The sequence below is a fragment of the Enhydra lutris genome, unplaced genomic scaffold, assembly GCF_002288905.1.
Source record: "Enhydra lutris kenyoni isolate GAN:26980312 unplaced genomic scaffold, ASM228890v2 scaffoldscaffold12, whole genome shotgun sequence".
Taxonomy (NCBI): domain Eukaryota; kingdom Metazoa; phylum Chordata; class Mammalia; order Carnivora; family Mustelidae; genus Enhydra; species Enhydra lutris.
In genome coordinates this window covers 69,321,613-69,346,041 of record NW_019154096.1, presented here as the reverse complement: position 1 = coordinate 69,346,041, position 24,429 = coordinate 69,321,613, and the positions used below count along the sequence as shown (strand labels likewise).

Here is a 24,429-nt window from a genome sequence, read left to right as displayed (position 1 = left end):
CCAAGATTCTGGGGCCCCTCATGCCCTCACTCCTCCGTCCAAAGACAGCCAAGAACGCCCACTGCTCCCTCCAGACGCCACCCTGAGATTGGCCCCAAGCGCACCTCCATCCCACGGGCCCTGCGGCCAGCCGCCTTTCCCACCCCTGCAGCACCTCCTGTTCCCGGGCCCATGCCTCACCTTCCCTCCCCGCCAGGGGGCGCAGGACACTTTAAGCCCATCCAGAAGGGACAGAAACAGGGACAGGAGTAGGGGAACTTCCCACTGAAGACGCGGATGTTCACTCACCTCCCCAAAGCCCCCTTTGCCTAGTACTCGGTACTGCCTGAAGGTGTTTTTGGTTACCGGTTGCCTGGAAAAAAGCAAGAATCCAACACTGGTCTCATGGCGTTGAGATGCAGAATCCACAAGAAACGGACGACTGCAGCCCTGCGTGCCCTCCAAATCATCGCCGCAGACGGGTCCCTCAAGGACTTGCTCTGGGGCTGGGCGTTCAAATCCCAGGCCACCCGCCCTCGGTCCCCTGCGACTTGGGACCCAAGCAATCCTCGCTCACTCGCTTGGAGGGAAGAGCAGAGGCGTGAAGGGGCTGTTTCATGCACTTTCCGTGTGGCTCCCTCTCTCTCCAAATGAAAATGCAGTGGCTAGGCTCAGAAAGCAGCTGTGCTCTCTGCAGGGAGAAGGGAGGGGGCCAGGAGCCGCGCAGTTCGGTGTCCCAGGGAGGACACAATAGCCCTCCCCACACCTGCACATCTGGTCCACCTGCCCAACTCTTGGCCCCAGGGGGAAAGGGTGCTGGTCACCTTTAACGCAGGTCTCCAGCCCTCCCTCCACCAAGGGCCCCTTCATCACAATTCCCCCCCAGCTCTGCAACACTAGAAGCTCCTGTCTGCCCAAAGCTCTATTTACGAAGTAATCATTGCTTTGTATCTTCTCGCCCCCATTTTTTTTAAAAGATTTTATTTATTTATTTGACAGAGAGAGATCACAAGTAGGCAGAGAGAGAGAGAGAGAGAGGAGAAAGCAGGCTCCCTGCTGAGGGATGATGATGAGGGACTCAATCCCAGGACCCTGGGATCATGACCTGAGCCGAAGGCAGAGGCTTAACCCACTGAGCCACCCAGGAGCCCCACTGGCCCCCATTTTAATTAGCTAAAGCCTTTTATGTCTAATCAGACAGACCCTCTGATCCCGAGGCAAGGGTGGGACCTCACGGAGTGAACAAACGGCCATCTAAAATCGCCCTGAAGAACTCCAAGGTGCAGGCAGCCTGGGCTTGGTCATCACCGGCCTGTTTGGCTGAAAATAGTCAGCTGCCCCCAATCCAGCTTTTCTGAGGTGTAACTGACAAATGGTACCCAACTGATGCTTTGATACAGGGACACACTGTGAAAGGATCACCACAATCAAGCTGTCACCTCCCATGGTTACCATGTTCCCTCTTCCCTTCTCACTGGTAAGAACACTTAAGAACTCCTGTCTTAGCCAACTTCAAGATACAGGACCATGAACTAGAGTCACGTCACTGTACGTCAGCTCTCCAGAGCTTATCCATCTCGCAGAACTGAAACCTTGCCTCCCTCGACCTCTATCTCCTATGACCTCCACCCCCCACCCCCGGCCCCTGGCAGTCACCAGCCGCTCTCTGCTCCTAGGACTGGGACATTATCTGAGATTCCACATCTAAGTGAGATCACGCAGGATCTGTCTGTGTCTGGCTTATGTCACTTAGCAGAACGTCCTCCAGGTTCCTCAATGTTATCACAAATGGCAGGATTTCCTTCTTTTTTCAGGCTCAGTAATATTCCATTGTATGTATCTACCACGTTTTCCCTCCCACGCTCACTGCAGCATTACTCACAAGGGCTAAGAGATGGAAACAACCCAAGCATCCTTGGACCATGAACCGATAAAGAACAATCCGCTTTTAGGAGGTCAAACTTAGCTCTTGGACCTCCAGGACTATTTCTGAGCATCCCCCAGCCCCACCGCAGGGGCTGGACCAGGGCACACGCTAGAGGATGCCTGAGCTGCCCCACATAAGTGGGTCAGCTTGAGAAAGACCGGGGAGCCTCTGGTCACCCAGCAGCTCCTGAATGAACCCTCTGTTGCAACCCTTCTTGCCGCCGGGTCCCAAAGGTCCTCATGCCACACCTCTCACAGGACAGCCCCGAACCCCCCGCCCCTTGGTGGCTCTTTCTGGCAGGCCCGTCTGGAGCTCATGAGCCCTGACTCACTCTCTTCTGTTTCTTTGCGGGGGGGCGGGGGGGCGGGGAGGGGTTCGACACACGGATTACATCCCCGCTGGGAGCACAGGGCCGCCCCCCAGTGGACACTCCCAAGGCTCCGGGTCCTCCTGCCGACGAGCGGCCCGCGACAGCAAAGCCTCCATGTGGCTGCATGGGCCATGCGGCCCTGGGCAGCATCCCTACAGCCGCCCTCGAAACCACATGAAGGCGCCCGGGCCTAACAGTTTACGATACATGGAGAACAAACAGTCGGTCGGCGTTACCACAGAGCTCCTCTGCGAGGGGAAATGAGTGTAATATAGTCTCCGAGGAATTTCTCGGTTAACCTTGGGAGGGAGAAAATCCCTTTAATATTTCAACAGTACAGCACGAACAGGCCATGATCTTGTTAGCAAAAAAAAAAAAAAAAAGGAAAGGGAGGAAGTGGGGTGCTGTCAGTCATTCAGGGGCATTTCTAGGCCAGGCTCCTGCCCTAGTGGCTTCAACAACTTAATGCCCACAAAAGGGCCTAACTTCTTCAGAGTTAATACACAGATTTAAAAAGCCTGTTTCTCCATTTCAAGTAGCCAGGAGAGACAAGCAAAGTCAAAGCCAATGGCCACATTCTATTGAACAGAGTGCTGGGTGGAGTAAGGGGAAAGGACTTGATCAAAGGGCCTTGGCTTCAGGTTCCAGCCTTGCCAGGCCCTTGCTGTGTGACCCACGACCGATCGATCAACCTCTCTGAGCCTTGTATCTTCAGTAAAACGACTCTGAAAAGGCATCTGTATCCCAAGGCTCTTTGTAAGCTGCTGTGTGTCAGATATCGTTATTAGAACTCTAGGAACAAGGGTGCATGGTGGCTCAGTCGGTTCAGCATCTGCCTTCGGCTCAGGTCATGGTCCCAAGGTCCTGGGATCAAGCCCTGTGTTGGGTTCCCTGCCCAGTGGGGAACCTGCTTCTCTCTCTCCTCTGTTGCTCCCCCTGCTTGTATGTGCTCACGTGCTGTCAAATAAATAAAATTTAAAAAAAAAAAAAGAAGAACTCTAGGAACAAAGGACATCTCCCTTCCGGAGTCTTTAGGGTAAGAGTCCCCACTGCGTGAAGCACCTCGCACAGGCACAGTGTATTCCGCACAACTGCATCAGGAGGTGGGACGGTCCCCACTGTGCAGGTGAGAATGTTTAGGCTCTGAGAGGGGACACGAGTTGCCCAATGTCATGTCGGTAAGTGGTGGCTCTGGGGCTGGGATCCCAGGAAGCCTGCTGCAGAGCCCATATCCAGTGTCTCAAGCCTACACTGCCGCCCCAGGAAGGTGGGCAGAGGTCGGGGTGTGTGGCACACAGCCTGGGCTCGGGAGTGGGGGGCAGGGGGTGGCGAATACGTCCCCACCACACTGTCCTGTGATCATCAGGAACACAAGAGCCAGCTGTTCCTTCCCATACCAGACACTTGAGGGTGACAGACACAGTGGCACTGATGATCTCACCGACAACCACGACAACTGTATCCTGCCTTTGACTTCCCGGGGCCAGATGGATGACCTCTGCTGAACACTTGCCTTATTGTAGGCATGGACCACGCTTACCTCTGCTCGTCCACACCCAGGCCTACGAAGGCACGCGCTATTATGATCCCCATCTCACAGATAAGAAAACTGAAGCGGGGAGGGGTGAGCAGCCCTTGCTGAGGTCCCTGCGAAGGTAGAGCCAGGACGCAGACCCAGGCTGTGGACCCCAGGGCCCTCAGCAGGATGTCTGCCCTGACCCTCACCTCCTCGGCTCTCCTGGAGCCACTGTGCGCACGTGCAAGGGGGCCAGTGGCAGCTAGTGGCCCCCAGAGAAGACTGACCCCTGCTCCACTGTCATTCCCACCAGTCGGGGTGGACAGAAACGAACCCCCCGTGGTACAGAGCTGGGTGTTTCCCTCTGGGCTTCCTGAAGTGGGCAGGGGAGAGCCGTGGATGGCCTCTTTGGGCAACTTGTCCTACAGCTTCCTATGTGTCTGTAGGGCACTCAGCCAGCAAAGGTGGCGACAGGCAGAAGCAAAATGGCTCCTGGCTCTCTGCCCAGAGGGTGCCCAGATGCCTGTGGGGGGCAGGCCTCAGGCACATGGACCCCTGGGCTGTGGAAGGGGATGCTCCTGCCCTTGTCTACCAGTGCAGCCCAGCACAGATTTAACGCAGGCAATGCCCTGTTCTGCCAATTCTGAACAGTGTGGTGGGCAGAGCCCTGTGCTGGGGTCCTGGGCCGGGGCCTCCCCCCAGCTGCCCTGCTGGCCTGCTGTGTGACCAGCCCACGCCCTCTGTGTGGCTCTCCTTCCTCTTCAGTCACACAGAGGCCGAGTTACTGCCATGTCTGTGAGAGCACTTTGCAGAGAAAAGGCAGTAAACAAAACAGGAAAAGATACTCAATTTTATCCATTATTAGAGATGAGAAGATAAACAAGAAGGAAAGCCTGCTGCTCACACGCCGGCCAGGAAAGCACGAGAACAGTGTGGGTGAGGCTGAGGGGAAGCAGGCACCGAGACACTGGCGGGACTGGAAACGGGGGGCAGCTGTCTGGGAGGGTAGCTTAGCGGTCCCTCACGGTTTCACTTTGGCCGAAATTCCTCTGTGGGGATTTCTATGGATTTCTTCATGTACTTCTGAGAGCACATGAAGATGTATCTACCAAGCTATTCGTTATTTAGGGAAGATTGTACACAAAACTGAGAGCAACCTCTATGTCCATCCACAGGGGACTGAGCTAAACTCGTTCATGAGTCACTCTGTGACTCACTCGGAGAACACAGCAGCTCTTCATCTGCGGACAGAGAGAGAATCCCCCAAACAGTGAACCAAACAAGTAAGGATAAGTACGTATGTATTTATGAGAGTGAGTGTGCGTGTACACTTTAATAAGCACAGAACATTTCTAGAAGAGCCAAGAACTTAATCAACAGGAGGATGGCTAATTTTACTTGAACCACGGAGCCACGGAGGTAGCTGATTTTTCTGAGCTCTCAGCTGGAAAGCCCGTCGCCCCACTTCCCGCGCACGCACGCGGCACACACGTGCAGGGGGGCTGTGCCGGGAACACTCACCTTTCCAACCACTTCCACTGCAGAAAGCGATCAAAATACATGCTGTCCAGATACTCATGGAAGGGCTCTCCCTTCAGGTAGTCGTGGACAGACCTGGCTCGGAGGGAAGAAATGAACATTTTACAATCCTGGCCTGAAGCCGACGGGCAGAGCCATGGATACGTATCCGCAGGGTAACACCTTGCCTCAGAGGCCCGTCTTCCTACCAGAGTGACCGCCTGATCCCGTGGGCCCCACCACGGCACGGCTCTAGGTGCAGGCTAGAGCTGTGAGCGTGAGGTGGGTGTTGTGATGTGGGACAACCGTCAAAGAGAGGCCTACAGAAGCATGTTATCAGGACAGAGAGTTAAGTGAGGCCCCTGGGGGGCTCATGAAGGGACTCTTGAGCTGCTGTGAGAACGAAGAATACTTAAGCTGGAGCAGGGGAGAGTGTGTGCAGGGATGGGCAGAGTAGGGATGCAGCGTTTGGAGGGTCCAGGCTCTGGATTTGGTCCAGGACCAGAGAAGCCACTGGGAGCTTTCCATCGCCGCAGCAGAGTTGACCAGTCGCCTGCTGTGGGCCAGGCCCCCGGAAGCTGGCTGTGGTTAGGGGCAGATGGGCTTCTTTCCTTTAAAAAGCCATGACGCTGACCAATGCAGCCCAGGCACTTGGGACGTGTGGGTGGGGGTGGGGGAGCAGTAGGCACAGTGGGGGCCATGTTGGACCCGGTCTCCTGCCAAACATGAGGGCAGGGGCCAGTGTAGGAGACTGGGATGTCCATTCCCTCAGGGCCACAAGGACAGCCCAGGGGCTTCACCTGCTGTCAGATCTGACCCTCAGCCAGCTCCAAGAGGACAGCAACCAGGTTTATTTCTGCTTGTGTGTTGTGGGGGGGGGGTTCCTCTCCTCGGCACCTAACAGGGCTGGGCCCCAAGCTGGCCCTCCCTCAATGTCCGTGCTCAACATGGGCTCCAGCTCTTCCCACAGGGCACAGGGACACTGGTTTTCATGTCCTCCCTGCCTGGCTGTCAAGCCCTGTGGAAGCCAGGCCTGGGTTCTTGCTCACCATGGCAGGTGAAGCACCTGTCACGGTGCCAGGCACACAGCAAGCTCCCCACTGTCTGTGGGGCAAAGGCTGAATGGGGGCACACAGCAAGCCGTGCGGGGTGATCAGGCTGTGGAAGGTTTTTGGTGTGCCGGCACGTGTCAGCTTATGAAGCAGGGTACCTGGGTGGGCACAGGCACATGTGTGTGCCTACTGGCTCACGCCTTCACAGTATATGTGCAAGGGACAGGTCAGGGCTTCCCTCGTGTCTGGCCAGCAGCACACCCCCCGACTTGTGTCCTATTCCGTCAGGATGGCCGTATGGCCTGCAGACAAGGTAACAGGGTGCGGCTAAGGTGGCCTCCAGCCCCCTTCCTGCGGCAGCGCTACCTGGCTCTGGCTGCTGGAGGCAGTGGGGGGTGGGCGCTGGGAAGGACTCCCAAACCACCCAGACGGGGTCAAGTTTTTGCACATTCCTCTGTCTCAACAGCCTGGAGAGCCACTTACTTTCAACGCCCTTTGAGATAGATGTTTTGTTTGGACTTGGCCCTTTGGTATCTTTTCCGATGGTAAAAACTATACAAACAGCTGCGCGGCTTGGCTGGGGACCCTGGCATGGCAGACCTGCCCTGGGGCTGGCGCTCCAGGTGGACGGTAGGGGTAGCCCCTCTCCAGGGCTTCGTGGAGGCCCGGCCTGGGCAGGGAGGGAGCACTTACTGTGCACAGGCAGAGAAGAGTTCCTTGGAGGGCCTCTGTAGGAGCTTCTCCTCTGTCTGGGAGACCAGGTCCTGGCCAACCTGAGCAATGAAAACTGGGGACTGGAGGAAGAGAAGAGGACATGTCAGTGAGGGGCAGGCGTGGGGCTCCTCCTCTCCCTCCTGCCCACTCCACTCCAGGCCCTGAGCCACATGCCACATTCAGGGGCACGCAAAGGTTGCTGGGGTGAAAGGCGGTGAACGAGCCTAGACTTAAGGCCAGGTTTCTGGCTCTGCCACTTTGAGTCTGTGTGACCTCGTGGAGGTCGCTAGGTTCCTCTGAGCCTTGTGGCCCTCATCTGTGGCACACTGAGAATGATGTCCCTGTGTCCTTGGCTTGGGGTCAGACCCAAACAAGATGTATGTATGGAACTGTCCCGCATGGACGGGTTGGTCAGTCAGCCCCTGGCAGCCTGCAGATGCCCCTTCCCAGGCTGGGCCTGTCGGCACAGAGGGCAAGGTGGACACCTGCCCAGCCTCAAGGTCCTGCATGAGAGGGTCTGGAAAGGGTGGAAGGGCCAGCAAAAGCACAGCTCAGCAGCAGGGTGGGGGGGTTGCACTCCATGGGCACAGCTTTGACAGGCTGCCCTGGGTGGTGGTGGCTCCCATTCCTCCCTCCCTAAAAACCCGTATGAGCAAGACTGCAGAAAAGATGCTCGAAGTTGCAGAAGGAGCCCCCCCACCAAGAAACCGAAAGCCCAAGCACTGGTTTCCCCCTCTGGGGTCACTGTGTGCTTCCATCTCTGCCTCTGTTACACGCAGAAGCTTCTGCAGAGATGGCTGGCTGCTGGGGTGCGGAGGTTGCTTCTAAGACTTGGGGAACTTTCTTGGGAACCTGGCAGCTGAATCTCTTGGGGTAACTCTGGGTTCTTTGAGAGCAATCAAATCCTAACACAAACCCAGAGGCCATGGGCAAATTTGCACCATGAGAGCCGACGGCCAGGCAACTTCGGTTTGAAGGGCCCATGCCAGGCACAGAACAGAGTCCACGGTACGCACGGTAAGGAGCCACCTGAAGCTGTGCTTGGTGCCAGGATGTGACCCGAATCGGGGAGGAGTCAGCAAAGACCAAACACACATGCTGGGCGGGAAGTCATGGGGAGAAACCCCCAGTTCTTGGACCTCAGAAGAGGCAGCTGGGTTGCCCACCTGTACGCACTCCGCTGCACCCCTGTTTTGCCATCAGACGCCGCCCTGGGAAGACCCGCCCTTACCCGTAGTGGACCGAACCTGGCATCAGGCACGTTGCGGGGGCGTTAAAAGGTGAAGCCAATGTGGCCCTGACTGAGCACTTTTTCTCCAGGAAGATGGGAAAGACAGAAATCAGGTAATACCCTCGTGGGAATCTCTCTCGCCTCTCCAGGCTGCGTGTGGTCATGTATAAAAGGGGCCCACTGACAGACTTTAAACCAGCAAACTTCTTTTCTCCTCCTCCAGATGGATTTTATCTATAGACCCACTATTTAAAACCAACGGGTAGCCCAGGTTTGCCTCTGCCGAAGGCCAGCTGTGGTCCGGCACTGCGAGAAACACCTTACATGTGCTACGTCATCTAACCTTCATCATGGCTCCGCGAGGTGAAGATGCTATAATGTTCACTTCACAGACGGGGAAACGGAGGTCCAAGAATTTCAGTCATTGGACACCAGGTCACCCAGCCGAGAAGTGGCAGACAGGGGACTGGAACACAGGTTGGGAGGGTTGGTCTGGAGGGAGTCTGGTTGAAGATGGTGGGGCGTGTGGGTCCCCTGTGCCCCTCTCACCCATTCCCCACCTCCCAGGAGCCCCTCAGGCCTCAAGGTGGGCAGGGCACAGTGCGGCCCTCCAGCAGAGGCAGCAAGAACTGAAATGGAAGACAACGTGGCTCAACGCCATGAGCCCCCCCCCCCCCCCCCCCCACCGCCGCGCTCAGAGAGGGAGAGCATTACCGGGCAGGGTCATTTGGGAAAGGCTTCGTGGAGGACAGGATCAGAGCAAAGCGGAATCTGGGCTCAGACTTCCACCCCACCTGGGCCTTCCCACGGAGGACCATACTCTGCTTCCTCCCCAGCCAATGGGAGGGGCAGCCCAGGGTCTAGGGGGGATCCAGCCATGTGCATGGAGTCCCACTGCTCTCGTGCTCCGCGGTGGGTTGGCGGGAGGGCTCTGGGGATGCACCCACGGTCAAAGCCCTAATAGGACTTAATGAGCAGTTTGACGACCATGGGTTTAAATCAGTCCCTGGCTCAACATGAAGAAATGAAGCGATTCCAAGCAAACCCCCTTTCAAGTGACTCCAGAGAGTAGCGCCTCTGCCAGTAAGGGAATAAGAAGCTGTTGGCCCGTTTAAGTTAGGAACTGAAACCCGAACTTGCCAGGGGGGTGAGAGGAGCAGCTGCCCAAGGGGACATTTCCATGGGACATTTATGATTTGCATCGACGGAACTGGAAGGTATTGGTCTTTTCCCTCCAAGTCAGAGAAGTCAGTTTCCAAGGGAGACCCATGAAGGCAACTCTCCCTAGCCCGAGTCTAGCACATCATGGAAGATAAAGTGCCCCCAGACACTCAGCGTGCTCTGGGGTCCCAGCAGCTGCAGCCGCTGCACACCATCCCTGTGGCTTGAACGCAGAATTCCAGTTTCAGATCTCATTCCAGGAAGCTAATCCCTTCTGGTCCCAGGAGGCCTGTGAGGTGGGCTAGGGAAGGGAGGGGTAACCTTGGGGCCAGGTGGGCTCTGGACAGGACTATCACGTGAGAGGGCTCAGGAATGCCAGGAGAACTGTGGTTAGCTCTGTGGCTCTTTCTAGCAGGAACTGTCCCTCTGGGGGGAAGCTGAGGGTCAGGGTGGGGAGAAGGCTGGGGACTGTCCTCCTCCATGTTAAAAACATACCCCTAATTTCTAATCAAACACAAAAAGCCCTAAGGCCCTTAGATATTGGCAGGGCTGAAAGTGGCCAGGAGAACAGGTCTTGGTGGAGGTCTCTGTTACAAGTGGCCCTGGGGTCTGGGACCCTCTCAGGCCAGCAGTATTTTGAAGTGACACTTTATTTCTTTGGTCACCAGATGGTCTCAAGCAGCTCCAGCCAGCAGGCCTTGACTTTTAATACCACAGTGTGAATTTAGGCACCAAGTTTCCTCCGAAATGTGTGGAATTAGCTCTTGGTGGTACCGCTTCTGAGGACAGGAGGAAGAAATTGGGGACAGGGTTTCTCTGCTGGAGGCCATCACGAATGGCCTCCTGATGGTCTGGGGCACGGAAGCTCAGCAGCTGGCCAGCCTCCAGGAGATCATATGCCCAGCCCAGCCCGGAAGTCCACTCTGATGACAAAATGACCCCCAGCTGCTCTTAAGGATTGCTCCGTGGCCAAGTTCCGGGACAGCTTAAGACAGCACGACGCGTCTTGGGGACATGGCTGTGCTTACTGGGGGCTGCTGTCTCCCTTCTGGCCAGACTGACAAGAAAGGACCCCGCTTCCCTGAGGAGCTGTCGGCTGCAGGGAGCGTCTGTCGAGCCCCCGAAATCACCCGGAGCAAGCGAACCTGCACCCTGCTCCCCTCTTTGGCTAAGGCTCCTCTCCACCGCTTCCCCCCAAAGGTGCTGGGGAATAGAGGGGGAGTAACGCTCGGGGGTGCTTTGTCCACTCTGAGTCTGTGCCTTGGTACTCAACCAGGAAGCAGGTGATGCCCGCCGCACCGAGGCTCTGCCCTGAGGGCGCTCCGATGCCCTCCCTCACTGACTTCACCGCCAGAGACAGGAAGCGCCGGGCGGCGATAGCCCAGGCCCAGCTCTGCCTCCATGGCCCGGCAGCACGCCCACAAGGTGGCGCTACGGAGCCCCTCACAGCGCTTCATTGCGCACCCTCCCCACGGGCGGCTCAGCCTCCTGGGCCCCGGAGTAGGGAGGCCAGATGGCACACCTGAAATAATTACCAAGTGATTCATCTCAGACCTGGGAGCGTGACCTTTGCAGTAACAGTTGAGGGGGAAAATGAGAAATCGGCCTGGGAGGGAGCCCTCGGGAAGGAAGGCGAGCGTGGGACCTTGAGGGAGAGGTCGGATTGACACAGGTGGAGGAGGCCAGCATGGCACGGGCAAAGGCCAGGAGGCTGGAGAAGGCAGGGAGGGGGTGCGCAGAGAAAGGAGGACTCATCTAGAAGATGTTAAACAAGCAGCCGACACGGGTGCTGCCATCTCTGTGTGGCTGGTTCTCATGGACCTCTGCATCGTTTTAGCCCAAGGGTGGCATCGAGAGGGCAATGCTGCGTCTGGTCCCCAGGGCACTGCTGTCTCCCTCTGCACTGGGACGACGGGCAGTAGGAAGGGACGTCATTTCCTGCCTGAGTGAGGAACCCCACATGTCTGAAAACCTTGCTCCTGAAACATCTGCTGGCTTCAAAGTCTCTGGTTTAAAGACGTCAGACTGGAGAGGGAATCAGCTGTATGTGGCTGGTGTCTCTAGAGTCACCCGGGGATGGAGGCATGCGTGGGCTGTGAAAGGCTCTTCGGAACTACCTCCCACACCTCCTTAGTAGTGGTCAGTAATCCTGAAGCAAGTGCCCCTGGGGTCACCCTCAGAACCTTCTGGAAACACATACCCTACACTTGTTCACAGATTCAGGACCCGAGGTGGAGCAGGAGGAAGAGATCACAGAGGGCTCAGCTGATTCCAGTCACTCATGGCACAGATGGGTTACCTGAGACAAAGGACCAAGAAGGGAAGGGACCCCTCCAAGGTCACTCTGTGGCCCATGGTGCAGCCAGGATTAACACCTGGAGAGGGTCCATGGCAGCGCTGAGCAGATCGGAGCTGCAATGGCCCTGAACCAGGTGTCCTGGGCCAGCTCTAGGGGAAGGACATAGCTTTGGTCTCATTGGTCCCACTCAAATCCAGCTTGTGCCCACCTCACAGATGGGACATGCACATACAGCAAGCCTAATCCTGGTATCTCTCCCACCCACCCCTCCACTCTGTCTCCACCTCACCGCCCTGTATTCAAGAATTCTCTTCTCTCACCTGCTGCCACTTCCTCTTGCAGTGACACAATGGCCCCCAAGGGAGTTTTTCCATACCACACAGCACAGATGGTCCCCACTCCAAAGGACAAAGCCCACTGCCCTCTTGACCCTGACCCCAAATGCTCGTCTCAATCTGCTTTTCCCTCCAGCCTTCTGCTCATGGACACTCACTCCACACTCGTCTCTTCCTGGGAAGCTCTAGCTCTCTAGCCGCCGGACCTGTGCTCGTTCCCTTGGAAGAAGCCCTTCCTGCCCCATCAGGGCATGTCCAAATTCCACCCAGTCTTCACGACCCCCTTTAATACAACCTCATCCAAGCTGACTTTCTGAGCAGGCAAGACCTTCCACCCAGTCCCACCTCCCAGTGCAAGTGTCACCGACACCATCACTGCCGTCTCTTGAGCATCTACTGTATGTTAAGTCCTATAAGCTTTACGTGGGGTTATCTTTTTTGATCCTCTCAATTAGGTTTTAACTATTACAATCTCCATTTTAGAGATGCAGAAATAGGCTCAGAGAAGTTAAGTAACTTGCCCAAGCTCAAGCAGCTAGCATGGGAGCAAAGACACGAGTCAGAGAGCCTTATCACTAGGCACCACCATGTTCTCCAAGAACGTCACCGTCCTTCTCAGATCTTGTGAGGTCGGGACTTTGGTCTTGGAGGCCCACGGGGGCTGGAAGATAAGACGAAATGGACTCTGTGTGTTTGGGTAAACGCTATTTGTATAGTGGTGTTGGACGTACCACATGTGCACGCACACGCGCACACACACACACACGCAGGCTAATGGCCAACATATGCTTCGCTTCACCATATGAAAACATCCCACCGAAGAGCTCCGTGCTCATTAGCCGCGGTTCCATCAGTGAACAAAAGGTCAGCCCAGGAGACTGTCCGCTCTATCTCCAGACGCAAGCACTTAGGGCTTAATGATGTGTATATTTTCATATGTGGGCAGCTGACATTCCCCATGTAAACTATTTGCAATTTCCCAATGTGGACAGACTCCACTTTCAGGAAAAGCTGAGCAGGATAAGGGGTTCTGGAGGGCCCCCTGCCTTCCAAAAAGGGCTGCTTAGAGGTTTGCCTGTCTGGCCCATGCCAGAGTGGAGGCAGCTGTTCCTTGGCGGGGCCACCCCCATTTCCCACTTCTCCTCCAGGACAGGAGCAGGGGAGGGGCACTCCCACAGCCATACCCCGGCTACCCCTTGACCCTTCACAAGGGATCTGCGTCAGCCGTGGGAAGCCCTCATATGGAGCCGCCAGGGCCTGGCTGGGGGCAGGGGCGGGGACAGGGACAGGGGTGGGAACCAGGCCTCCAGTAGGAGCCAAGGCCAGAGGTAGTTGTGGGCGCCTGCGAGGGGGGCCGGCCCGATAGTTACTGGCCCTTCGATGTGAGTTTTCCCACAAATGTATACATCTCTTGCTCCCCAGAACAAGGCCAGCTGGTGGAGTTGGTGATTTAGGGTCACGGACGTGGAAACTGAGCTCCAGACAGCTCCTTGAAGGGCAGGAAAGCTGCTGGTTCCCGTCTCCTCCAAATTGGCTACGATGCTCGGCGAGCAGCCAGGACTCCACACATGCTTCTAGCAGAACAGTCAGGAAAGGGGGATCTGAGATTCAAATCCAGGCCCGCCCGGCTCCAAAAGCTCTGATCTCTCTGCTCTGCTTCACTGATGAGAACTGATGATGGCACACAGTAGATGCTCAAAGTATCTGCTGAATAAACGTGCGTGCATTCGCATTCACTGCAGGGGAGAGGCAAGCGGAGAGCAGGAGTGTCTTCCCCACCAGAAGCACCCTCACCCTCCGGTCCACCCTAACTTCACCACAACTGGGCCAGAGTTCTTGGGGGTGTTCCAGTTACAAAGGGTTGGAGTGCCTGTCTCAGGCAGACACTGTGGGCTGGAGGGTTGGGGGAGAACCTGGAGCTGCCCTTGTGGGAAGCGTCCTGGTGCCAGCTTCCCCAGCCCATGTACAGCCGGGGGCGCTCTCCAGTTTCATTTCATCATATCCCCACCCTTCCAGTAAATTCCTCCTTTGTTTGAGCAACTGGGAGTTAAGTATTTGCCACTTGCTGCCAATAATCCATACTAATTCACTACCTGTAAAATTAGGAGGTAGGGCAGGGGACTAGGAGGACCCTCCAAACACGACCCAAAGCACCAGAGGCTTCCTCTCTCCTCGCTTTTTCCTCCTTGCTACCCCTCCGACTGGCTGGTTCTGAGTTCTGGGAACTAACTCGGCCCAGCCTGCCTGACTCTAAGGACAGGCCCTGGGACTAGCAGGAGGGGGGTGATGGGGGCTTGTTTCAACCCCAAATCCTGGCTTGAAATAAGACCTGCTTGTCCAATCACGACCAGGAGACAAAGGAGGGAGTTTACTGAACGGCAGCCTTGGACAGAGTTTTCGTCACTCAAGGGCTGGTTTAAGATCCGGCTGACAGGAAGAGAAAGCACCATTCTTCCACCTTTTTAATCAAAACCTTCCGCGGCATGTGGGAAAGCCACTGTCGTGCACTCTGGGTCCGTCTGGAGCAGTTCCTCTCTCCCACCACGGCCAGGCAGCAGACATGATCCACGAGCCCCAAATAAGAGCAGAACTGAAGGACAAAGTCGGGGTTTTGTTTTCTTGGTCACTGGGAAAGATAAATCAGCCCAGACAGAAGCCTGTGAGCAGTGCCGTGGGCTGTGGCTGTCTCCACGCAAGATCTGATGTCTGTGCCCTCCCGCTCTCAGCCGAAACACCCCCAGGTCCTCCCCGAGTGTCTGCGTGGTCAGCCTGACTTGTGGCCTGGGCGCCATGCCAGATGCAGCCCCGCTGGGCAGAGACACAAGGCTGGACAGGCAGCTGGTGGCCACAGGTCCTTGGGGTAGAAGGCAAGAAATGGATTGTGAAGAAATCGTGAAGAAAGAGGCACAAGAAATGACTGTGCCTCTTTCGAGTTCTGAGGGAGCTTATCGCTTCCCCTCAGGGTGGGCACAGACTCCAGTCAGAAGCGAGTCACTGGAGCAGAGAAAGCTCAAGCTTCAGGCTCTTTACCTGCAGTCCTGGGGGCTACAGAGAGCTCTAAGTTGGGTGGGGGGCAGGAAGCGTTCCTACAGTGGCACTTCTGGTAAACCGAGATCTCAGGTAAAAGGCCCGAATCTCCAAGGCTCTAGTCATTGGTTGTGATTTCTTTTCTCATTCTCAGGAAATACTTTTGTACTTAATATTCTTTTCCATTTTGTAAGTGGACGGTCTCCAGGTTATTTACGCTTCAAGCCCCCTCCAGACCTGGATCCTCCGTCTCCAACAGACAGCACGGTGTCTCAGAGGGGCCTTCTCCAGAGGGACCCCCGGGGGTCCACCGTCTGCCCGCCACCAAACTGTTAGGAGCCAGATCTTCACCTTTATCTTTCCATGACGAACAGCCAAAGACCCAGAGTCCGAGGAGCTCCGGGGGGCTCCCTGGAGCTTCCTGCGGCAGGAGGAAAGGGTGCAGAAGCGGACACCCAGACATGGTGCTGGGAAGTAACCTGGCGTCCTCTGTGAGGCCCACAATCCCACTGGGACACACATACACGCGACCACCCTGGCACTCTCCCTGTCTTTGGGCAACAACCGCTGGCACCGCTGTGGAGATAGCCGGTCATCCCGCCGGGCCGGGAAGACACTGCAGGGGCGGGAAGGGTCTTTGCAAGCAGAGCAGAGGCGGTGCTGCGAGCGGTCGGAAAGCCAGGAGCCTGCTGCTTCTCCCGACGGGGTCCAGGCTGCTTTAGTCCCTCGGCCACGCGGGCTCCCTGACGGTCCATTCTGTGCTCGCGGCATGAGCTCCACCCCAAGGACCTCGTAGACCACCTTACTTGGCCAAGGGCACGAAGGAGTTCAAGACCGGCGGGGACAAAGGATGGCTGAGAGTGACGCAGCCTCTCACCCGCAGAAGCAGCCTCATCAGACACGATCGGCTTCGTGGCGGAGGGGAGGTCTGACTCAGGCCCGAAGGATGAAGGGGGTTTGGCTGAGCAACGAGGAGGACCCTTCATGTTTTTAGCTGCTGGGATTTGCATACTGAGAAGGATTCTGAGAAGCCCACGGCTCTCAGAGAATCAGTTCTTTTCCTGACACTTTTCTGGACAAACTTAGGATGGCAGGGTCACCTGTGAGGACCCCAAACAGCAGCGTCACAGAGGTCACCAGCCGAGTGAGGGGCCCGGAGGCCAGGAAGCGCTTGGCTCCAGCCCTGTGCGATGGTGCCCCGCTGACCTGGCCACCCCCAAGTCATAGGGCGTCACGTTTCCGGGGTCAGCAAAGTGGAGAAACACAGCCCGTGAGAAACAGCCACAACCCTTCAAGAAGGAAAAGCAGATTAGGGCCTAATGGGTCTTGACCCGTATTTCCTTTGCTGTTCAAGTGGCTTTGCAGAAATGAGGAGGAAGGAGTCTTAAGGGTCGGAAAGAGAGAGAGGGACATTTTTAAACATTGGCAGAACTTAGCCCGGGGCCCAGAGCACTAGGCAATTTTAATGAGAAAGAAAGGAAAATACATGAGTGACCCTGACCCAGGCCTCCACTCTTTACGTCAAAAGCTAGAACCGATAATTCACAAAACAAAACGTGCCTGGGCGGGAGTGAGGGACCAGCCGGGCTCTGTCAATTTGATAATCCCTGGCCATGACCTGTGGGCCCAAAGCACTGGATGGGAGATGACGTGCTGTTTACCCAGGCTGCGCTGGCTGTCGGGGCCCTCTGGAGGGTGACTTTTTTCCTGGCAAGTTGCTTGAATCCAGCCCTCTGTGCTCTGGGTGAGTGCAGCCGTGGGCAGGTAACTCGGAGCAGAGCTCTGGTCAGAAGGGGCCGGTTGCAGGACACTCACGGCGGGGAGTGTCCCTCATTCCTTGTGCGTGAGAGGCCACAGCACAGCAAGCCAACTTTCCATCTGCCAGAATACCCTCCCTCCTGTTCCTCGGCTTCCAGACTGGCTTTAGTTTGAAATTGTGTTGGAAATATCTTGGCCTTGGAAGATTTTTCTCCAGTGAAGATTTCATTCCATGGGGCTTGGGAATGAAGGAGGGGCAGGACTCTCCGAAGATCCAGGGAATTGAACTGAAACCCCCCACTCCCTACCCCCCATGATGTCATTGTTCTGCCCAAGGCCCAATCAGGCCCCACGGTGAGTCAGCGGAGACCAGCATGGCTGCCCACCCAGGGCAGATCTGGGGGTGGGGTGGGGAGAGACTATGTCCTCAGGAAGCCTAAGGCTGATTTCTCTGTCTCCAGCCACTCTAAAGAGAGGAATGCTGAGCAGGAAATACTAAATACACACACACACACACACACACACACACACAGAAATGGGGATCAGAGGCAGAGCTGGCTCCACCGGCATCAAAGAAGCGTCCCAGTTTCTGACCTGGAAGGTCAGGAGAAAGGAAAGGGACCCAGACGGGCATGCTGAGAGGAGCCCCTGCTGACACAGCAGCCTCAGGGATGTCAGAAGGAGCAGAAAAGAAGTCAGGCTGTGGGCGAAGAGAATTTGTTTTCCAGGAAAGTCATGAAGAGAAATAAGTATGTCTCTTTGAAGGACAATGACACAGTTCTTAAAAATGCCGGCAGAGAGACCGTGACATGAGACCACGCAAATGACACGGTACGAAGTGGAAGCCGAGCCCCAGGTTGGCCCTGAGCGTGGCCAGCAGCCGGACAAGGGTCGGGAGGTGGCAGCCAGTGTGCACAACTCACAGATGGCAGCACCTTGTCCTCCCAGACCTGCTCATCCCTGCAGCACCTGGGAAGCTGATCTGGGGGGGGGGAGGTTCTGTCTCTGGCTAACTTTAGAGAAGACAACGCAGTGGAGGAGACAGAGCACAGGCTCTGAATCAGACAGACTGGGCTTGTAGCTCAGCTTCATTCTCTTTCTGTACTTTCTTCCTTTTATTGTAAAATATTTGTAACATAAAAATTGCCATTTCAACAATTTTCAAGTGTACAGTTCACTGGCAATAAATATATTTATAATGACAACCATCACCACCATCTTTTTCCAAAATTTTCTCATCACCCTATTAAGCAGTAACACCCCATCTCTCCCTCCCAGGAGCCCCTGGTAAACCGTAGTCTACTTCTGTCTTCACAGATCTGCCTATGCTGACATTTCGTATCAGTGCAATTACACAATGTGCGGTCTTTTACGTTTGGCTTCTTTCACTTTGCATAATGTTTTCAGGGTTCACCCACGTGGCGGCCTGTGTCAGGATTTTGTTCTTATTTACGGATGAATAATATTCCATTGCGTGGACAGGCCACATTCTGTTTATCCGTTCATCTGTTGATGAGCACTGGGTTTCTTCCACCTTCCGGCAACTCTGGATAGGCTGCTGGGAATGTTGGCATGCACGCATCTGCTGGGGTCCCTGCTGTCCATTCTCCCAGACTGCCCCTCAACAGCTTCGGACCTCTGCCAAGCATAGAAGGCCAAGTGTGTCTCCTACACAGCACGCCCAGGAAGATGGGACAAGAGAGAGGTGTAGAACATAGAGCATATGGTAGGTGCTAAATTAACCTGACCCGCTCACACCTGCCCCATGAGAATCCACCCTTAGTAAAGGAAAGAGCTAACAAGATTCCCCTTCAAGGGTCTCCATTTAAAAAGCACGGGTGCTAAGTGATGTAACTTTCAGCACCAGCAGCTTTTCTGCTTTGCCTGGATGCTCCAAACATTGCAGCATTTAGACACACATAAACCCCCAAAATAAGAGCCTTGGGAGAACTGAAGACCAGCTGTAGGCCAAAGACAGTAGAAATCAGAAAACGAAGTCAGTTCCTTCCAGTGCCTTCTCTCCAAGCTTCCAGCATAGGGTTGTGGAAAGCCTGGCAAGGAATGGTCCTGCCTCCTCTCCCAAACCATGCGAACCTTGGAGGGGAGGGGTGCAGCTCCTCTCTGGGCCTCAGTTCCCTCACATAGGGAATGAGAAGTTGGGCTTAGCTCAGGTTTTACAGTTGGGTTCCACTAAGCCACGAGTGTTCTTTAAAAGCCAGGATCTGGGGAGGAAGAGGGAGGCAAAAGGGGGTCCAGCCTCCAGGCCGCTCAACCGTGGCTGGTCTCTGTGTCTTTGCATACTGGAAATATGTAGCTAAAGATATCCACAAGGCCCTGGACTGGGTACCTCAGCCTGAGACTGCCCTGGGTGCCTGGGCCCACCCCAGGAGGTATCCTCTATCCCCTCAGGGTATATGGGAGGAATGATGCACCAGGATGGGCTCTCGGCTCCTCTCCCAATGTACCAGGATTTCTGGAGGCTGAAACCTCCCTTCAGAAGGCAGCTTACGCAGCAGGGGACCTTCATGGGGAGCGGTGCCGTGCTGGGCACTGGGGCAAACTTGAAGTGACCGAGGAGCCCTCAGAGGCCCTTCTGTTCTCCAACCAGTACTCTAGCTCCCTGGTGAGTGCTCCTGGGTCATTAAGAAACCCTCAATTAAGAAGAGACTTAGGCAGAGTCCAAGGCAGGGAGCCAGGTTAGGTCATCTTAAGAGAACAGGATGGGGTAGGGTCAAGAGCACAGATGGAAGTCTCAGCTTCCCCATCTCAGCTATGTGACCTTGAGTGAGTTACTTAACCTCCCTGTGTCCATCTCTTCATTTTTAAAATGGAGACAACAACCCATGGGATAGATATGAGGCTGAAGTGAGTCATTTAAAGCCCTCAGAATCCTGTCTGGCACACAGTAAGAACTGCTCCTGGGACCGCAGGGGTGTCTCAGACGGCAACCGGGCCAACCTCCTCACTCTACAGATGGAAACTGAGGCCTAGGGAGACCAGGCATCTGGCTGTGAGGAGAAGGAGAAAAGGCAGGCTTTGGGGCTCAGGCCTGGCTTCAATTCCCCACTCGGCCCAAGCTTGGTGTCCTTGGGCAATTCTTAACCCCCCTCAGCCCTTGCTTCTCATCCGTTCAGACAACCGCCACAAGGACCGAGTGAAACAGGGAACATGAAGTTCCAGGCATGCAGCAGTTGCTCAATAGATGCTAGCTCCCTTCTGTCTTGCCCCAGCATAGCTAGTAAGCGCAACTGTGCCTTTATTTGTTTTGCATTCTGCTCTCTGCTGCTCCCAAAAATGGAAGAGGAAGATGTCCAGCCTCCCCTTCCCCACTGCTGCTTGAGAAAACTCAGGAAGTTCCTCTCTTAAGTTTTCTTTTCAGTCCTCTTCGACAGAGTCATTTGGCAGGGCTGTGGCGAAGTGGGAGAAGCCAGGGTGCGGGCCCAGCTGCCCCCTCCCAGCCCCGCTGCCTGCGGGGATCCTGCCTTGCAGGATCCTGCAAGGAGAGGCTCAAGCGAAGGCAACCTCCGAGCTCACTGGATTCACTGATAATAGGATGGAGATGCTCTTCTAGGCATCTTCTGGGAGACAGATGAGGGCTAAGCAAGCTAGCAGAGATGAAATGCTGGGTCCAGCGCCAGTGTCTGGAAGCCCAAACCCCATGGAAGATGGGGCAGGCACTGGGAAGGGAGTGATCTGTCCCAACCACCCATATCCCATGCCCCAGGTTGCCGTGGAGACCAGGAGTGGTTAGCCATTGGCAGACTCTCTAGGCCAGCTCCCAGCCAGTCCCCAGAACCCAGGAAGGGAGATGAGGAATGAGCCTGACTCCTAGTCCAGTGCTCCTGGCTCCAGGCCATGCTCTCTCCAGCAACAAGCCAACGTTTATAAAGTGCATCTCAGTTGGGAGGTAGTTAGCCCAGCAGTTTCCGAAGATGATGGGACGGTCTTAGGGGGTGCAGGGACACAGTTAAATGACACTGAATCACTCAGTGAAAAAGGTATTCCCTGTTCAGTTCTCCTTTGAGCCTCCTGTCATCAAGAAGAAAGCCTCAGTGTGGGGCACCGTCTTGCTAGCACATCTCCAATACTCACTAGTCTCTTCCAAACAAAGAGAAAGGTGGCTTTAGGCTCACAGCCTTAAGCAGGCAAAAGAGGCTCTGGGTGGACTTAACGCCACTTTCCCAGTTAGCTTTCTGTATGACAAATCAATATTGGCTTTCCAGGCATGTTCCTGACACAAAGTTTTCTTCTGAAACTCGTTTATTTTAATTAATTAATTACTTTTAAAAAGATTTTATTTTTAAGTAACCTCTGCAACCACGTATGGCCCAAACTTACGACCTTGAGATCAATGTTGCACGCTCCAGCGACAGAGCCGGCCAGGCGCCCCAAAACTCATTGATTTTAAACAGAAAGACGTGAGTTAATTTAAAAGAGAAAATACTTATATAACTAATTGCAAGGGCGGTCTGTAGATACAGCAGAGACTGTGGAGGGGTGGTAAGAAGGAAGGCTGGCCATGAGCCCATCTGTGCGCCATATTTATCGTCCCCATACTCAGACGGGAGAACGGAGGCTCCAGGAATGTACAGCAGGAAGGTGGCAGAACCAGGCTCCACAGGCTCCTAAGGGCAAGGACCGAAGCTGCTGATGGCCCCCAAGGCAGAGAAACAGTCCCCGCCGAAAAGCTAGCCACCTTGGACTAGCTCAGACTCCTAATCGGCTGCCCGGGCCGGGAAGGGGGAGGTGCCGGTGAAGTGAGCAGGGGGCTGGGGCCCGGAGAAAGAGGAACTTGGAATAATTATTATTTCCTTTCATTCAAGCTCTTTACTTTTTACAAGGTGGATGTTTTCCGGAGAGCCACACCAGCACTAGGAATAGATTTCTTTTGTGCAAAAACTCAGGCTGATGGGTAACTTCCCTTAACAAGAACAAACTTCCCTGCCTTACCTTATCATTGTTTACAGAAGCAAAGAGGCCTGTGTCTGTGTGGGGCCCAGAGAACAACATCCTGCCAGCAGACCTCCAGCAAGAAATGCCCTCCAAAGCTGCCTGCCCCCGGCCTTTTCCAGCATCCCGCAGAGGCTCCCAAGCCGGTTCAAGTCAGAAGTCTGCCCCAACCCACCAGTGCACCTTGGTGTCCCTGCCCCCTTCAACAGGACCCTCCATCAGGTCTGAGCTGCCCCTGGAGTCTGCTGGGAGCTACCCACCAGGTCTCAGTGCGTGGGGTGGTACAGCTCGAAGATGGAGACTTGGCACCACTGCTCATGGACCCAGTGAGTCACAGGTCCAGACGGGCTCCAAATAACACTGCCGAAGCAGGATACGCAGGGCCTCACCTGAAGCCCTGCCTCCACGATTTGAAACCAGCCTCTTCCCTTCCCAGACTTTAGTTGCCTGATCTGTAAAATGGGTACACTAACACCCAGCTTGGAGAGTTGCTATGGAAAATCAAAGAGTAGATCAGTATGATGTCATTGCAGTGTTGGACACAGATGGCCTAAAGGACAGGATATTGTTATGTCAACCGGGAGGACTGGAATAATTGGGAAGGACCAGGCCTGGCCCTGCTTCTCCCAACAGGCAAGGGGGCTTGGATTCTCCAGAGGAAGACAGATTCATGGGCCTAAGATGTGCTACTATTTGTTTACTTTGTCCCTATATGCTCTCTGTTCCCCCAAACCCTGAGGCCTTCTGACAAGGAAAGATAAGACAAAATGAAAGCAAGTCATTTAAAAAGAAGTACTGAAAATGAATCTGAGTCTTATCAAAATTAAAAACCATTGTGCTTCAAAGGACACCATCACAAAAGTAAAAGGATAGCTCACAGAATGGGAGAAAATATTTGCAAATCATGTATCTGATAAAAGACTTGTATGCAGGACATACAAAGAAGGGTTCGGATTCAGCATTAAGAAGATGAACAGCCTAATTTAAAAATGAGCAAAGGATCTGAATAGACATTTCTCCAAAGACGATCTAGAAATGGCCAATAAGGACGTGAAAAGATGCTGAGCACCATTAGCCATTAGGAAAATGTAAATCAAAACCACGATGAGATACCACTTCACGCCCTCAAAGATGAACACAATTAAGAAGACAGAAAATGCCAAGTGCTGGTGAGGATGCAGACAAATGGGAAGCTTGGGCACTGCTGGTAGGAGTGGAGAATGGTGCGGCCCCTTCAAAAGCAGTCTGGCAGGTCTTCAAAGGACTGAACACCAAGTTAGCTATGACCCAGCTACTCCACTCCCAAGTGTCTACCCAAGGGAGATGAAAACCTACATCCAGGTGGAAACTTGTATGAATGTTCACAGCGGTATTATTCATTCTAGCCTAAAAGTGGAAACAATCCAAGTGTCCATCAACTGATGACAAGATCCGTAACAATAGGGTCTATCCATACAGCGGGATATCATCTCACCATAAAGAAGACTGAAGTACACACACGTGTTACAACACGGATACACCCTGGAAACATTATGTTCAGTGAAAGAAGATACAAAAGGCCACACACTGTATGATTCCATGTAGACGAGATGTCCAGAACGGGCAAATCCACAGAGACAGGAAGCAGATTAGTGGGTGCCTGGAGCTGGGAGGAGACGGAAATAGGGAGTGACTGCTAATGAGTACAGAGTTGCTATTGGGGGTCATAAGGTATCCTGGAAGCAGACAGTGGTGGTGGTTGTACAACTCTGTGACTATTTTAGGCCAACCGAACTATACACCTTAAAAGAATGGATTTTATGGTAGGCGAATGGTATCTCTATAATACTAACATTTTACAGTCCGAAATGATGGATGATATATCACACCGCTTTCATTATCACCTATTATTATTTATTACTGTAATTAAAAATACGGCCCAGCCCACCCCAGCTCAGAGCAAGCCTGCCCCCTCCCCACCCCACACGCAGCCCCAAACACCTATATCACCTCTGGTCTGTGGGTACCTGGAAGGTGAACTGCCCAGATCGCTACAGAGCCCAGCACACAGATCTGATCCCACCAAGGGGCCTCACACCTATGAATATTTCTAGGACATGGCTGTCTCACCAGCACCAGAGGACCAGCCTGTCATACAATGTTTTCGGTTTGGGGTTTGGAGGGCTGAGAAGGCAGGCAGGAAGCTGTACACGCCGTACGCTGCCCCGAATCCTTCAGCCTCCCTTGCTGACCAGGACCTCCAACGAGGCAGTTAATGCTCATGCCCTTCCTTCACTCCTCTCCTCCCCTTTGGCAATGACCACAAGGCAACATCTTCAAGATGATGGGGCCGGAAAAGCAGCCAGGACCCCTGGTCTTCACCCATGAGAGTTGAAGACCTGATCAGACTGTGCATGAGAAAGACAGAATCTCTGCCGTGGGACGCCCCTGAGATTTGGGGGTTAGGATTAATCATCCCGACGAATGAGCTGCTTTCTGATGAGCCTGGGCTCTCTGGCCAGCCTCTGTGGCTGGGGGCCCTCCAGATCCCTCCTTGGCCTCTCTCAACTCCACAGCTGGAGTTCATGTCTGAATGATTTCCTCATTCAACAG

General features: G+C 54.6%; 1 protein-coding gene across 1 annotated transcript in view; it reads right to left on the bottom strand.

Moving 5' to 3' along the window:
• LOC111144787 (G protein-coupled receptor kinase 5) overlaps window positions 1–24,429 on the bottom strand; it is a 207,394-nt gene that overhangs the window by 17,896 nt on the left and 165,069 nt on the right. Inside the window, exons 5-7 of the mRNA XM_022499248.1 lie at window positions 7,056–7,156; window positions 5,314–5,406; window positions 289–352 (exon numbers count right to left, since the gene is read on the bottom strand). Of these exons, the coding sequence (XP_022354956.1) occupies window positions 289–352; window positions 5,314–5,406; window positions 7,056–7,156 (258 nt within the window). The remainder of the gene's footprint in view (window positions 1–288; window positions 353–5,313; window positions 5,407–7,055; window positions 7,157–24,429) is intronic.